This window comes from Rutilus rutilus, assembly GCF_951802725.1.
Source record: "Rutilus rutilus genome assembly, chromosome: 12".
NCBI lineage: Eukaryota > Metazoa > Chordata > Actinopteri > Cypriniformes > Leuciscidae > Rutilus > Rutilus rutilus.
Window position 1 is genome coordinate 24,203,977 of NC_140217.1, and position 14,280 is coordinate 24,218,256.

Below are 14,280 nucleotides of genomic sequence, written 5' to 3' on the forward strand. Positions count from 1 at the left end.
CTTAGACGCCATTCTGCTCCAGCGTATCAACAATGACCGCGCGGACTATGATGACAGCTCGCTCAGGGCGGGTCTGTGTTGAAACGCTGCTGTCAATCAACAATCGTGGGAGGGGCGTCTGACCGTGTGACGTCACATGGTCAGACGGCTCGATTTGAGACGGAGGAAAACATATAAGGAGATTTAAAAAAGACCACTGGATGGATTTTTATCATTTTATGATGGTTGTGTACAGGCACTGCCAACACACATTTCAGTACAATCAACTTGTAAAAGTGCATGTACCATTATATGACCCCTTTAATAATTTATTATGTCTTCTGCAGAACACAAAATATAATATTTAAAGAAACTTTCAGCTGTACTTGTCCATTCAATGATAGTCAATGAGGTCCAAAAGTTTTAAGCTCCCAAAGTAAGTCATACAACTGCAAGTGTATCACTTTGTTTATTGACAAGGGTAAAATGTACACTTCTGGTCAAAAGTTTGGGGTCAGTAAGATTTTACATTTTAACTGTTATTACAATTTGATAATTGTTTACTGTTTTAATATACAGTACTTTAAAATGTAATTTACCTGTATTCATGTGATGGCAAAGTACATTTTTAACAGCCATTACTCCAGTCTTCAGTGTCACATGATCCTTCAGAAAGCTTTCTTATTTACTAGAAAGTTCAAAAGAATATTTTTAATGGATTTTTGTAACATTATAAATGTCTTTCCTGTCACTTTTGTTCAATTTAATGCGTCCTTGGTGACAGTTGGTTAAAAAATTGTACTGACCCCCCTAACATTTTAAACATAGTGTAAGTGATTTATTCATTCTCAAATCAATTCAAAACATCAGTCAACTCATGAATACAGATCAAATATGGTGACACGTCAATAATGACAAGCCTCAGTGGTTGTTGCATTATGACGTTCTGTGTGAAAGGAAGGCTTAAGGAAGGTGTACCACAATTTTGCCAGAGTGTATGTGTTCATCCTACATAATTAAAACAAAGATTTCCAGTCAGCTCTTATTAATGGGGGGATTACAGGGTTGCCAGAGGAAACATTCATTGGGTATCTCTTTTCTTTAGAGAACAGTCAGTGTCCAATACAAGCCAGGGAAATCACACCTCTCAGAGGCACATGGATATCACAATCGTTTGTTCCTTTTGGAAGAAAAGGAGGAAATGGCTCTTCAGGGAATCATTTTCATTGAATACAACAGTGATCTCATGCTCGCAGAAATGCAAACCCTAACCGTGTTCTTGAAATGCCAGCACACAGTGCTCTTTGAGCTTGTGGGAGATGTGCTTTTACACTCAAGTGAGTATTTCATCCCACATCATTAAGTGGCAGTACTGGAAGGCTTTATTCAGCAAATTTTTTGTTCAGAAGTCTGTTTATGTATTTCTGGCCTCTTTACCACCCTCTGTCTATCACTCTGTCTTCCTCTCCTGTCTTGGTTTTTGAATGACTCAGGCAGATGAAAGACTGTTAGATGTTTAGATGTTAATCCACTAAATGGTTAAAGTGTGCTTCACTTTTGTGCATGGTACTTCAATGAAAAAACGTCAATGTCTTAATCACTAACCACCTGCAGTACACCTTTTCCAGCCACTAAATTCAATGAAATTTCAGTCACTGGCCACAATTGCATGCACATTAGAGATGCGCGGTTGGCGGTTACAGCCGCGGACTCCGCGGATAAACCGCGGATCGGGCGGATGACGTGACGAAAAATAATATTTGAATTCAAATCGGGCAGGTGGCGGGCGGTTGAAGCAATCAAATGAAAAATATTATGTATACAGCAATCAGCGGATGGCGGGCGGGTGCGGTTTTGAAAATTGGTCAAAACGTTGGTGCGGATGGATGGCGGACGGATGATGAATTTTGTGATGCGGTTGCGGATGAAATAATAGCCCATCCGCGCATCTCTAATGCACATCATTTTCTGATTGAGGTCCATATCCTGGTTAAGTCTTTAATCTGAAAAAAAAAAGAAAAAAAAAAATGTTACACTGCTACTGGAATATTCAACATATATTTTTTTTATTGATTTTGCTTCTTTTAAGTAGCCTAATCGCCATGTCTTTAACAATAATGTTAACAAACAAAAATAACAAAAAAATGTTAAGCAGCACAACTGTTTTCAACTGTGATAATCAGAAATTAGCATATTAGAACGATTTCTGAAGGATTACGTGACACTGGAGACTGTAGTAATGGCTGCTGAAAATTCAGCTTTGCCGTCACATGAATATTTAATTAATATTTTTTAAATATATTCAAATAGAAACCAGTTAGTTTAAATTCTAATAATATTTCACAAATTAATGGTTTTAATGTATTTTTTATCAAATAAATACAGCCTTGAGCATAAGAGACTTGTTTCAAAAACAAAAAAAAAAACGCACCGACTTCAAATATTTGACCTGTAGTGTATACATGCACAAAAAAATAAAATAAAAAAAAACACCTTCAGGTCTGTAGGATATCCTTAACGAGGATGTTAACGTGCCGAAATTTTTTTGATTTACTACTTCACGGTGTCACAGTCATCTGCAACCTTGCACTCAGAACTGCACAGTAGGAAGATAAACTCTCCAAATATATCTTATTTAATATAAAAAACCGAATATTATTTTTTTTTTAATACAGGGGATTCTTTGATTATAATGTATTTATTCATTAGTCACACATGAAAAGGCCAAGATATCCAATATGATGTATAAGTGTATGCATACGTTTAATTCCTCCTCCCTCCTCCTGTAATTATCTCTCCTTATGACAATAAACTGTTCTTTATATATGTTAATATTAGCATTATATAGCATTGTGAAAAACAATGCTAAATATAATGCTAATGTTAACATATATAAAGAACAGTTTATTATACAAGTCATAAGGAGAGATAATTACATACGGCACTCTTTTTAATTAGTTGTTTCTCTTGCCCACAACAATCCACTGTGCCCACTCAGACTGTTAAATTACATGTCAAATTGTCATAAAACACATGGAGCGATTGAGAGACTCAAATATGAATCTAGTTCTTGAAAACGTTGAGGCCCCTCATTCTGTGAAGGGGATCGGGGTCCACCTGGATACTCAGGCACAGGTTAACAAATAGATCAGCAGAAAGTTTTCTGAGCACTCCTAGATTGTTTGCATCCATCCACAATATTCTGTATCCATATACAGGTAATTAACCCCCAACATAATAATTAGCTGTCTGCAGGAAGTGGAGATATGCTGAATTAAAAGTTTTTTTTGTGTGGGCTTTCGGCACATGAAAGTTTTCATCAGTTTCCCCCCCTCTGTGTGAGATGCAGTCATCGGCTCTGTATCATTCTGACAGAACGTGTCTCACAGGCCCTGACAGCATGCAGATTGGTGCAGGAACTTGAGACAAGAAATAGAACGGCAACAGAACTTGCCATAGAGGAAGGAACTGCATGAGTGAACAACTTCAAGGTTGATAAAGTTGTTACTAAACTGAGGCAGAACGAGTGTTTTGTGTCTGTTGGTCAGAGGGAGGAAACCAAAGGTTGTGATTTTGTGAATGTAATTGGTACTTTTATCTACACCCTTCTTATATTGGGATATCCTGTGCTAACACCAACACCAGAAGCATCCAGACCTCTGGCTCCTTTTATCTTTATCCCCGGTGATTTGCAGAACTTGTGTTTTTTTGTAATTGAACAGAGTTGTTGATGTATTTGTTGGAGTGGTTTCCTGTTTGACCTCATTTTGCCCTGGTAAATGGTCATTGTGTGATCTTTAATGGTTTTGGATGGAAAACCTCTGACATTTGGTTAAAACTCTGGGTGTGTGTTTGTTAGTCTGTCTGTCTGTCTGTGGATTACCTGGCTTGATCGTTTCCCTTCCAAAGAGGCGGTTTTTCATCCAGTTATTCCGTGGTTAAATTAAACTGGGAAAAAAAGAGGCATGATAAGCTGGGTTGTATGTATCTGAGCCCAAATTAAAGCTGTAATATGTCATTTCTTCACTACTAGTAGATCAGATCTTAATGACATCTTCAACAGATGGCAATTACATTTTATATTAAATCTTATACCATTTATCTCAGACATGCTCATGCACAAAGAGTAAATTGTATCTCTTAACGTGATATGTAATATGTGTTTTATTAATCCTAATTCTAATCCATCATTGACTCAAGTAACAGTTTGACTAAGTGTGTTACTATTATAAGTAACATTCTCCAACACTTTCATTTGTATAGTGCAGCTCACCACACTGCAAGATCTACAAATGCAAACAAATACAACAGTAGAGGAACAACCTGTCAATTAAAAATGAGCTGTAGATGAAGTTAATGAATTTCATCATCATGATAAGATTCTAGGTGTTTGAGTGCATCAAGAGAGTGTAGTTGTCACAGCCTTCACTTTAACTACTGAAACCTCAGCAACAGTCTTGAAGTCTGAGTTATTTGTTAGGCTGATGATCTCGTTAGGCTGGTGATCCTTCTAATTAAGAGATGCGTGTGCACATCCATGAAAACCTGTTTCATCAACTCATTTAATTAGCCAGGTGTTATCTTGTTATCGTAAATGTCAACGTGTTCTGTATAATGTTTGCGAGATTTGTGCTCTTATACATTTTGCCTACACGCTGATTATTGTGTGATTGAGAGTGTATGTCTAACCGTGGTGTGCTGTGGTGTGTTTTAGGGTCGTCCTGAGGAGGAACTGGAGCGCCTGACTAAGAAGATGCTGTATGACATGGACAACCCCCCCACTGAGGAGTATTTTGGTACGTGACCAGTGCACATTGATTTCTCTGTCAGCTAAACCTCAAAATGATTCTTATTTGTATGCATTTCATATACAATTGTCCTAAGAAAAGTTCACTTTTTGTTTGTAAAACTTCAGTAAAAACATGTTCACACTCACAGTTAATGTGATAAACTAACTACACCTGTGGTTGAGGAGATCTGCCTTTTTACAGCCTTTAAAACACGTAGCGAAATTACAGAAATAAAGCAAACCCTGCAAAAGCCCCTTTTGCGCAAACTCTCGCTATAGGTTGAGCCGGAAAGAGATTGATGGATCTGAGGCCCTGTTTGCACGAGAACGCTCGCGGGTGAAAACGTAAAAATATTTTATCAGATGTGCCTTTCGTTTAGACGGCGACGGCGTTTTTGGGGCTTAAAAACGCAAAAAAGTGAAACCACCCTCCAGAGTGGAAATCTTAAAAATGCTCCACCGTCGCGTTTCCGTCTAAACGGTAAAAACGCAAAAGTCTGCTAGACAGTGAAGGCACCGATCAGTGCTTCACATTGCCACCTAGCCGCCTGGAGTGCATACTACATTGAATTTCACACACTTTTGCGTCACCATATGCACGCAGATTTCCCCCCCATAACGCTCGTCTAAACGCAGAATAAAAAGTGATCACTTTTGCGTTTTCTCTTCAGATCGTTTCCGTGTAAACGTAGCCTGAGAGGACCACTCTCAGGGGCTGTTTACACAACACCGTTTTAAACTAAAAACGTAAAACTTTTTGTATGTGTTTTATCCGTTCGTTTACATGACAACGACGTTTTGGGTGCCTGAAAACGCAATGTTTTGAAAACGGGTTTCAAAGTGCAAGTTTTTGAAAAGGGTCTCCGTGTAAACTACAAATATGCAAATCTCTGAAGACGATGATGTCATACACATGTGTATTATGTGTTCATTCTATAGTAGAGCTTATATCGGGCCCAACAAATCAAGCCCGACCCTACCCGAGCCCGAGCCCGTTGTGTCCGAGCCTGGCCCGGCCCGACACGTTCACTGTAATTATGAGCCCGAGCCCGATTTAAACCCGACCATTTTTAATATGTGGGCCGTTATAACCAGGGGCGGCGCCAGAATAATAATTTTTTTTAATGTGCTATCATTTAGGCTACAGGGGGGAGCTGCGCAGTTATATAGGCCTATATTATTATAAAAATACTATTAATAAATGAGCAAAAATTGACCAACACTCAATATTAAATATTCAATTATTTTAATTATCACAATTAAAGCTTTAATTTGATTAAATTGAACAAGCACAACATTCAGCATTCAATCAAATATTCTTAAAGATTAATTATTATTAATAATGTTACTTCAACATATTGTTATTTCAACATAATATGTGTGTGAGCAACTGCAACAAGCAAGATGTGCATTTGTAAATTCGGTGACAGCGCAAGTTTCAAATGGTGTAAGTGACCGCGGCGCGCCGGCGACTCCATGTCATGATTATTTGTCTGCTAAATTGCTTTTTATGTATTAAATCTATAGGCAATTGGTTGATGAAAAATGTATTAAAATTAAAATACAATTTATACTAAACGAAATTCACTTTAAAGAAAAGCTTTCTTCAAAACAAAACTTAACAAACTTGAAACTAAATGTGCTTATTCAATGGCTAAAACACGTAGGCTAGACTTTCTTTTTGAACAAATTGCAGCACATTCATTTAATTCTGAATTTTGCACATGTAAGTTGAAAGGCATTTGTTTGTGCATAGTAAAACATGCTATCTGTAACATTTATCACGTTCATAAGTGTGCGTGCATTTATTAATTATTATCTCAATGAATAATGCGACAAGGAAGAAGCATGTAAACTGCGTTGTTTGTTTATTCAGAAATAATTGAATGGATCGGAAAAGTAACAAAAGAGGACATCGAGGGACTACTATCATAATTTATTTCTGTCATGGCAAGACTGCTTCATGTGTCTGTTAGTCGTCGAAGTCCCCGTTTTTTTGCTGTCATAGGCGAGCAGCGTGCCGCATTTAATGCACGAGACAAAGCCAACACATATGTTGTCACTCCCCACAACTAGTTTAAAATGTTGCCATACCTCCGATTTTCCTCCAAACTTGCTCAAAGTTAATTCTCCTGTTTTAATTTTTTTCTTTGCTTCTTCAAGCACTTAAGCTACAGAATAGTACAGCACGCACAGCAGGAGTGATGCGTCACGCGTGCGAGACTGCGAGTGCGAGTGGACAAGACGCTGCCTGCGCATGACACGTGACGTGCTTTATTAAGGGCCCGACCCGACCCGACCCGGCCCGAGGACAGTGGCGGGAAATATCGGCCCGGCCCGCGGGTCGGGTCGGGTTGAGTCCGGGCTCGGGCTCGGGCAGAGAATCTAAGCTCTATTCTATAGTGTTTCATCGCCATCTAATGGCCTGGAAGCAGAATAAAGGGTTTTTAGTTGTTTTCACGGATCCGTGTGAATGGGGATCATTTTGACAATGGTGTCGTCTACACGCAAAAAACTCAAAGGAAAAACTTCACCATTTTAAAGGTATAGCGGAGGATTTTCCCGAATTTTAGAAAAGAACCGCCCTCTCCACTTTTTGAAAAAATGCACATGCGCAACACTCTACCTGCTCCCGAGAGGGAACGCCTATTAAACGTGTGCACGAGAGAGCATGCACGAGCTAATCATAGCTTACATTAACTTTTACTAGCAGTGATTTTAAATGGATTTCTCCAAATAGCATGCCAAACTTTACCTGTCAAGTAGAAACTTTGCGACTGAGGCATCAGTGGGAAGCCCAACCTGTGTTTTGAGCGCACACCATCGTGTGAATCGTGTGCACAAGCACGTACGACGGCTTTACGTAAACATATCACCAGAATGATTGACACTTAGGAGGACCAATAGTCTTGATGATCCACCCGGAAAAAGAAAATCCTCCGCTATACCTTTAAGCATATCATTGTCGTGTAAACGTACCCTCAATGTTTAGATGGTGCCGGTGCGCTCAATGTTTAAACTTTTGGGGGAGATAAACCCATGAATGGGATACTAATAGCAGTCAATGAATAATAAACTGGGTTAAAAGAATGTATTTTAACATAAAAATCTTGCATACTTTACAAAATAACCAGTTATAATTAAAGGAGAACTCCGGTCAATTTTAACATTGAGCTCATTTTTTTGTATATTTGGAGTGCTGTCAGTACAGAGAACAACTACAAAAATCGGTGTTGCCTACACCGTGTTATCCTCTTTTTAAAATTTGCACCCTGTTGACTTCAATGGGGCATGTTTTAAACCTGCTTTTAGCCTCTTAACATCCTTGATGTGTCATTACAGGTGCACAGGTCATGTGAGTGATTCCTTCGGAGTGAACGCGGGTTAATCTGACTGCAGTAGATGTGAAAGATATTAATAAAAATGATGTTTATTCAGCCAGCGCAAATACCTGTATTTACATCCTGTTTTCGGTCGAAGTCCACAGTAGTCGATTGTCGAGTTCACGCGCGTGATCATAGGTACTAAACCTATGCGTGTGAACTCGACAATCGACTACTTTGGACTTCGACCGAAAACAGGATGTAAACACAGGTATGAGCGCTGGCTGAATAAACATAATTTTTTATATATTTCTTTCACATCTACTGCAGTCAGATTAACCCGCGTTCACCCCGAAGGAATCACTCACATGACCTGTGCACTTGTAATGACACATCAAGGATGTTAAGAGGCTAAAAGCAGGTTTAAAACTTGCCCCACTGAAGTCAACAGGGTGCAAATTTTAAAAAGAGGATAACACGGTGTAGGCAACACCGATTTTTGTCGTTGTTCTCTGTACTGACAGCACTCCAAATGTACAAAAAAATTTGCTCAATGTTAAAATTGACCGGAGTTCTCCTTTAATCCATTGCAAAACTGACTAACTTAAGTGTCCAAATACTTGTTAGGGTCACTATATAGTACTTACAGTATGAGAGGTAAGTTTGTGTGCAGCATGCATAACATTGCATATGTCTTCTTGGCCACATTGACCTTTATTCTGTGTCCTTGACATGAAGACACAAGCAAATATTAGTTCTTGTCTTTTTGGGAAGCAGGTGTAGACCACGGGTGGCCAGTCCTGTTCCTGGATATCTATGCTGTGTCCGAAATCGCATACTATTTAGTAGTACTACATCCTCTATGTTGTCACTGTCCTGTGACATACCGTGTCAGCCGCGTCGCTCCACCTCCATTCACAAATTCTCTCCTGTGGCCTGATGGGTTGGTAAAGTGTCCATCGAATGCGCATTCAGAATCTCACTGGAAGTAGTAGTCCGGGTGCTTTTCGCCTACTATTTTATGAATACTTCGAATTCGGACATACTACTCAGCTCACGCCTACTGTATAGTATAGAAGTTGGCCTTTAGAGCTGGAGCTGAAGGTTGCAGGAAGGCAGATTTCCAGGAACAGGACTGGGCACCCCTGGTGCAAGTAGACGATTTGTTGCTTTGCAGAAGTGGGAGTAAGTGTGTGATGGAGTGTGTGTGTGTTTTGCTGTATTCACATTCATTTCTCCACCCCCATCAGTCTGAGCTTCCCCCTTTTTACCGTAAGTGGCAGAAGACATTCCCTGCACTTCTTCCCATCAGCTCTTACTGTCAGCTTCTACTTTCACTCTGTAGTGGGGAAACGGAGCTCTGCCTTCCACATCTACAGTACTTCCTCCACTGTCTGAGAGGCCAAATTTCATAATATATAAATACACATTTTTAATATAAATATTATTTTAATTTAATAATTTAAACTTTCAAGTCATCTTTAATTATATGGTACTTTATATATAAATTGTTTCAAAGCAGCTTTACAGTGATAAACAAGAAAATATTTATCAATGATGCAAACAGAATTCAATTCTGCTGTAATGCAGCTCTAGAAAAAAGGAAATATTGCCATTATTCAGCGGAAGTCAGTTCAATGTTGATTCAGTTTGGTTTAATATGTTTATTTTAAAACGTTTATTTATTATTTTATTTGTGAATACACTACTGTTCAAAAGCATTTTTATTTTCTTTGCATTTATTGATAAAAAATCAGTAAAAAAAATTATATTGTGAAATATTATTAAAACATTAAAATTTGCAATCAATTATCAATGTTGAAAACCATTTTTGTGGAAACCATGGTACTTTTTATTTCTAATATTTTTTTGTAACATTTTAAATGTCTTTACTGTAACCTTTCTTCAATTTAATGCATCCTTTTTAAAAACAATAAATAAAAAATATTACTGACCCAAAAGGTTTTAACTGTAGAGTATATGTGCATAGTATAGTATATGAATATAATTTCTACATTTAATATATAAAAAAAAATTCTTATATAATAAAATACCGTCCTTTTAAAATATTTAAATGATATGATATATAAATATGATTGTATATGGTTATATCATATTTCCTTATTGATGTGAAAGCCCCTAACCTCACAACCCTGACCTGTTTTCAGGCATGGCAACAAAAGCTTTGGCATCCTATTTTTCTATATTGACACACGCTTTCATTTCAAAGCACTTAAGTCCCCTGTATGTAAAAAGTTGGTTTGCATTAAGCAAGGTTTAAGGGTTAAAAGAAATAAGAGAGAGGCCTGATGTGTCCTGCTTTCATCAGTGCATGTGTCAGCAGAGAGTGGCCCGGAGTAAACGCGTGCCACAAGTGCACATTGCACGGTCACACGCACACACACATATATACGCAGTGTTTGCAAACTGCCTTAATGGCTAGAGGGAGGTTAAATGTAGGCTAGTCAGCCTGTAAATGGGTCTGCAGTGAACCCAGGTCAGCCAGGCATGCCCAGTCACTGAGAATGTCACACACAGCCACAGCATCTAGCCAAGAGCACAGCACTCCTGGGATTACAGAGATGGACTAAAATAGGAAGAAATCCAGTGGTGTGATGAGGTTAAAGAATGTAAAAGAGAGAGAGAAAGAGGCTGCATTGAATGTGAAGGTAAAAGACCCCATGAAAGTGTGGCTTTTAGTTTATATCTGTTAGCTTAGAGGCGGCCATCTATATTGCAGTGCACTCCTAAACGTTGATAAAAACAACTTTTAGCAGATATACAGAATCAAAATCTCTACTGGAATAATGGACCAGAAGGCACTTTCTCTTGTACAGTATGTACTGTTTGCAATCATTAGAAACACAACAAATGATTTGTTGTCAGAAGTATTAGATATTTGAAACCAGAGGTTTTCAAATCTGTCCAAATCTGCACCCCCAGCACTGCACATTTTGTATAACCACTGTCAGTCCAAATCTGATTTTTGTGCATATCTGATTGGAATCCGATAATATTTAGCAAATATGAATACCAACAAAATCACATGAAATCGTTTTGAGTTACATTCACATATTAATTTACGTAAAACGTAAACATGTCAGACATTGTCTGGTAAAAAAAAAAAAAAAAAAAAAAAAAAAGACCAAATAATAGAGACATGTTGAATTTTGATTCTGGCAGAGACAACAGCACGGAATAAAGCTGTGCATACCAGCCTCCTGCGTTTCTGCTGCTTCCTTAGAAGACGTAGTAGTCTTGTGCAGTGGCTATACATTGTCATGTTGAAAACCCCTATATGTTGCTGCTGCTGTTGTTGTTGTTTTTGGCTTATGCCTACTAACGCAACGCCGTTGCCATAGGAGCCAGATATTGCCATAGAATGCAGATATTCTGGAAAAACAAAGAGTGCCACAGGGCACACAAATCAGAACCGAACAGTTGCGATACATAGTGTGGACAATCAATAATTTAGATCAGATTCCAGTCGGATAAACAATTAATTGGATTTTGGACTGACAGAACATAGCCCATGTCTCCCTTATCTGACACACCCAATTCAGGGCTGTGTCTGAAATGTCCGAAATCAACAATCAACTCCTATACCCTAAAAAAGGGCACTATTTGAGGGGACAGCTATTTGTAGTGGTGTCCAAAACTATATGTTTTCAATCCCACAATGCACTGCAATGAGTATACAACTAATGTACACTCAATGGCTAGAGAATTCCCTTAATGCACTGAGAGTCGCGCGCCGATTCCGCCGAATGAATTATCATGTCTCGCCAGAAGATGGCGCCCGCAGGTGAACCATTTTCCAAACCACTTGTCCAATGTGGCTACAGCGTAATATCGTACAGTTACAAATTCCTTTTTAATTGATTATTAAATAATTGAATGAAGGTTTATATGTAGTTTCCATGTCAGAGTTCAAGATACATTTTTTCATTACCACTGGAGCTGCCAGTCAAATGATTTTTAAATAGCAAGTACAAGCTATGCACAAGCGCCAGCCCTTCCGGCGTACTCACTGTCCAAATTCGCTCACTCGTTTTCATTCACTCCCTCAAATGAACGATAATAAGTGGACTAATATAGGGAATAGGCAATAGCTAATCCACCTATTAGCAATAGCAAGTAGCAAATCGTATTTTTTTACCAGACTGTGATGCAAATTTGATGCCCTTTTACAAAGTCTTGATTTTGTTTTTGGGGTCTACTATAATAGGTTTTACTTGAATGTTCAAAAAACAATTTTACATTGTTTCAGCTCCTCTCTTCCCAGTCTGTCAGTAACGCTTTGTTTAGAGTCTGTCTCTATTAAGTCCCTCCTTCCAAAAAGCACAGTGTGCTCCGATTTTTCAGCTGGACCATTGTGCTGTGATTGGTCAACTGCTTTGAGCGTGTTTTTGGAAATATCACAGCCCTTACCATAACCGCATGTTTCAACACACAACTAATGCAACTCAACTAGGCATCGGCCCTTTTTTCTTTTCTTTTCTTTTCTTTTCTTTTCTTTTCTTTTCTTTTCTTTTCTTTTCTTTTTTCTTCTTATGTCTTCTTATGTCTTGGACGTGAATTATTTAAATGAGGAATATTGTGACATACATTCCTGGAAGGAAACTCAAGACTACAATTGAGGTGTCTCAGGGAGTTTAGAAATGGTGCTTACTGACATAGGGCCCCGGCAATGCAGCGCTTTGTGTTTTTTGCTAGTTTCAGTCCGACGCAGTTATCATTTTCACATCCTGCGCCATGTTGTTTAAATAGCAAATGCATTTGCACCCAATTGTGCACCCATGGGCGTGCTGGTCTGAAAACTAGGTGTGTTCTGGCACATTGTTGGCGCATTGCTATTTTGAGGCAACAGAAATAGATATATTTTTTTTTCGCAATATTTTTTGTAAATATTTTGCGCCTATAGGCGGATCCACAACGCGCGTACATTCTGCTTATTAAACACCAGGGATGCATAGCAGCACACAAACATGGCAAATATTACAATTAAAAGTATTACATTGTAAAAGAAGACCCAAAGTGCCGTTTACCTACAAAGACCTTTTACCTCGCGCACGAGCAGTTCTCTGGAGGCGCTCTGGAGACGCGTTCGGTCTTTCCACTATCAAATTCCATCATGTAAATAGCGAATCTGCCATGGCGCGAGCGCAACTGGCATTTAAAGAATAAAGCACTCATTAAGAGAATAGGGACAACCCTTTTAGACCATGCGCCGCAACCATTTTTCCCCGTCGTTAAACTAGCAAAAGTGAATTCGGACATGCCCTAAGTGAACTTGTGCCCTGCGCTTTAGACCATGCGCTTAGATCGTTAAAATAGGGCCCATAGAGACGAACTCCTGGACTTTGTGCTTTGTATCTTTGCAAACCTTTTTCATGCTCAAATAGCAACACACTAAAGAAAATGTCAAATGTATTTTTTTTTTTTTTATAAAAAAGCATATCAGGTCCTCTTTAAAAAGCCCTTTGATTTGTCCCTGCCCAGTGTCCTATTTCGATAGAAATATGTCAAAAGAAGCAAACTGTCAACTAATTCATCTGGTCAAAAACCTATTGCAGAGATAAAGAGATTGCTTCCTTTCTTACATTTCATTTCTGCCTGTCTTCCCCACACATCTCCTTCCCTTAAGATTTATCTTATGATCCTGCAGGATGTCATCCAGAACTCCTCTGAAGATCTGGGCTGAAAGATGAGGAACCCTTTGAGTATAAGAAACTCTGTAATTGCTACCCATCTGATTGCTTGTTCAAGGCCTCCTTCCTTTTAAAAGGGCAGGATGGGGGATAGAACGGGTGCTGTGAGTGACTGCTGAAATGGAACCCCAAGGCTAATAATTAACTAAATTAATCAGAGTCAATGCCATGATCTCTCCCGGCTGGACGCTTAGCGCTCCGCTCCCTCAGTTGGCGTTATTGTAGTTTGTACTGCTGGAACAGAGGACTTGGCTTCTCCAGAGACATTCCGTTTTCTTCTGTTTCTCATCCTGAATACAACAACCCTTGAGTATGAGAAAAGTATGAGGCTAGATAAATTAGTGTAATTATTAGCAGAGATTGGTTAGGTGGTAATTCAGTTGTACACTGTGCTAGAACATAATCCGTCATAAGACAAGGAACACGTAATAGTTTTCACAGTTGGCTGCATTCATCACAGTTCAAGCCAACACACTCA

At 38.8% G+C, this 14,280-nt stretch overlaps 1 protein-coding gene and 1 long non-coding RNA gene across 3 annotated transcripts in view; one reads left to right on the top strand and one right to left on the bottom strand.

Annotated features, from left to right (window-relative positions):
* Positions 1-14,280, top strand: part of lpp (LIM domain containing preferred translocation partner in lipoma) — a 198,368-nt gene that overhangs the window by 146,946 nt on the left and 37,142 nt on the right. For both annotated transcript variants that reach the window (XM_084425934.1, XM_084425935.1), the window contains one exon: positions 4,694-4,775. In XM_084425934.1, coding sequence (XP_084282060.1) covers positions 4,694-4,775 — 82 coding nt within the window. The remainder of the gene's footprint in view (positions 1-4,693; positions 4,776-14,280) is intronic.
* On the bottom strand, positions 587-9,777 carry LOC311301085. The gene is made up of 3 exons (XR_014629396.1): positions 8,739-9,777; positions 3,863-3,927; positions 587-1,982 (listed from the first exon to the last, which is right to left on the bottom strand). It is a non-coding gene; the product is annotated as an uncharacterized lncRNA (long non-coding RNA).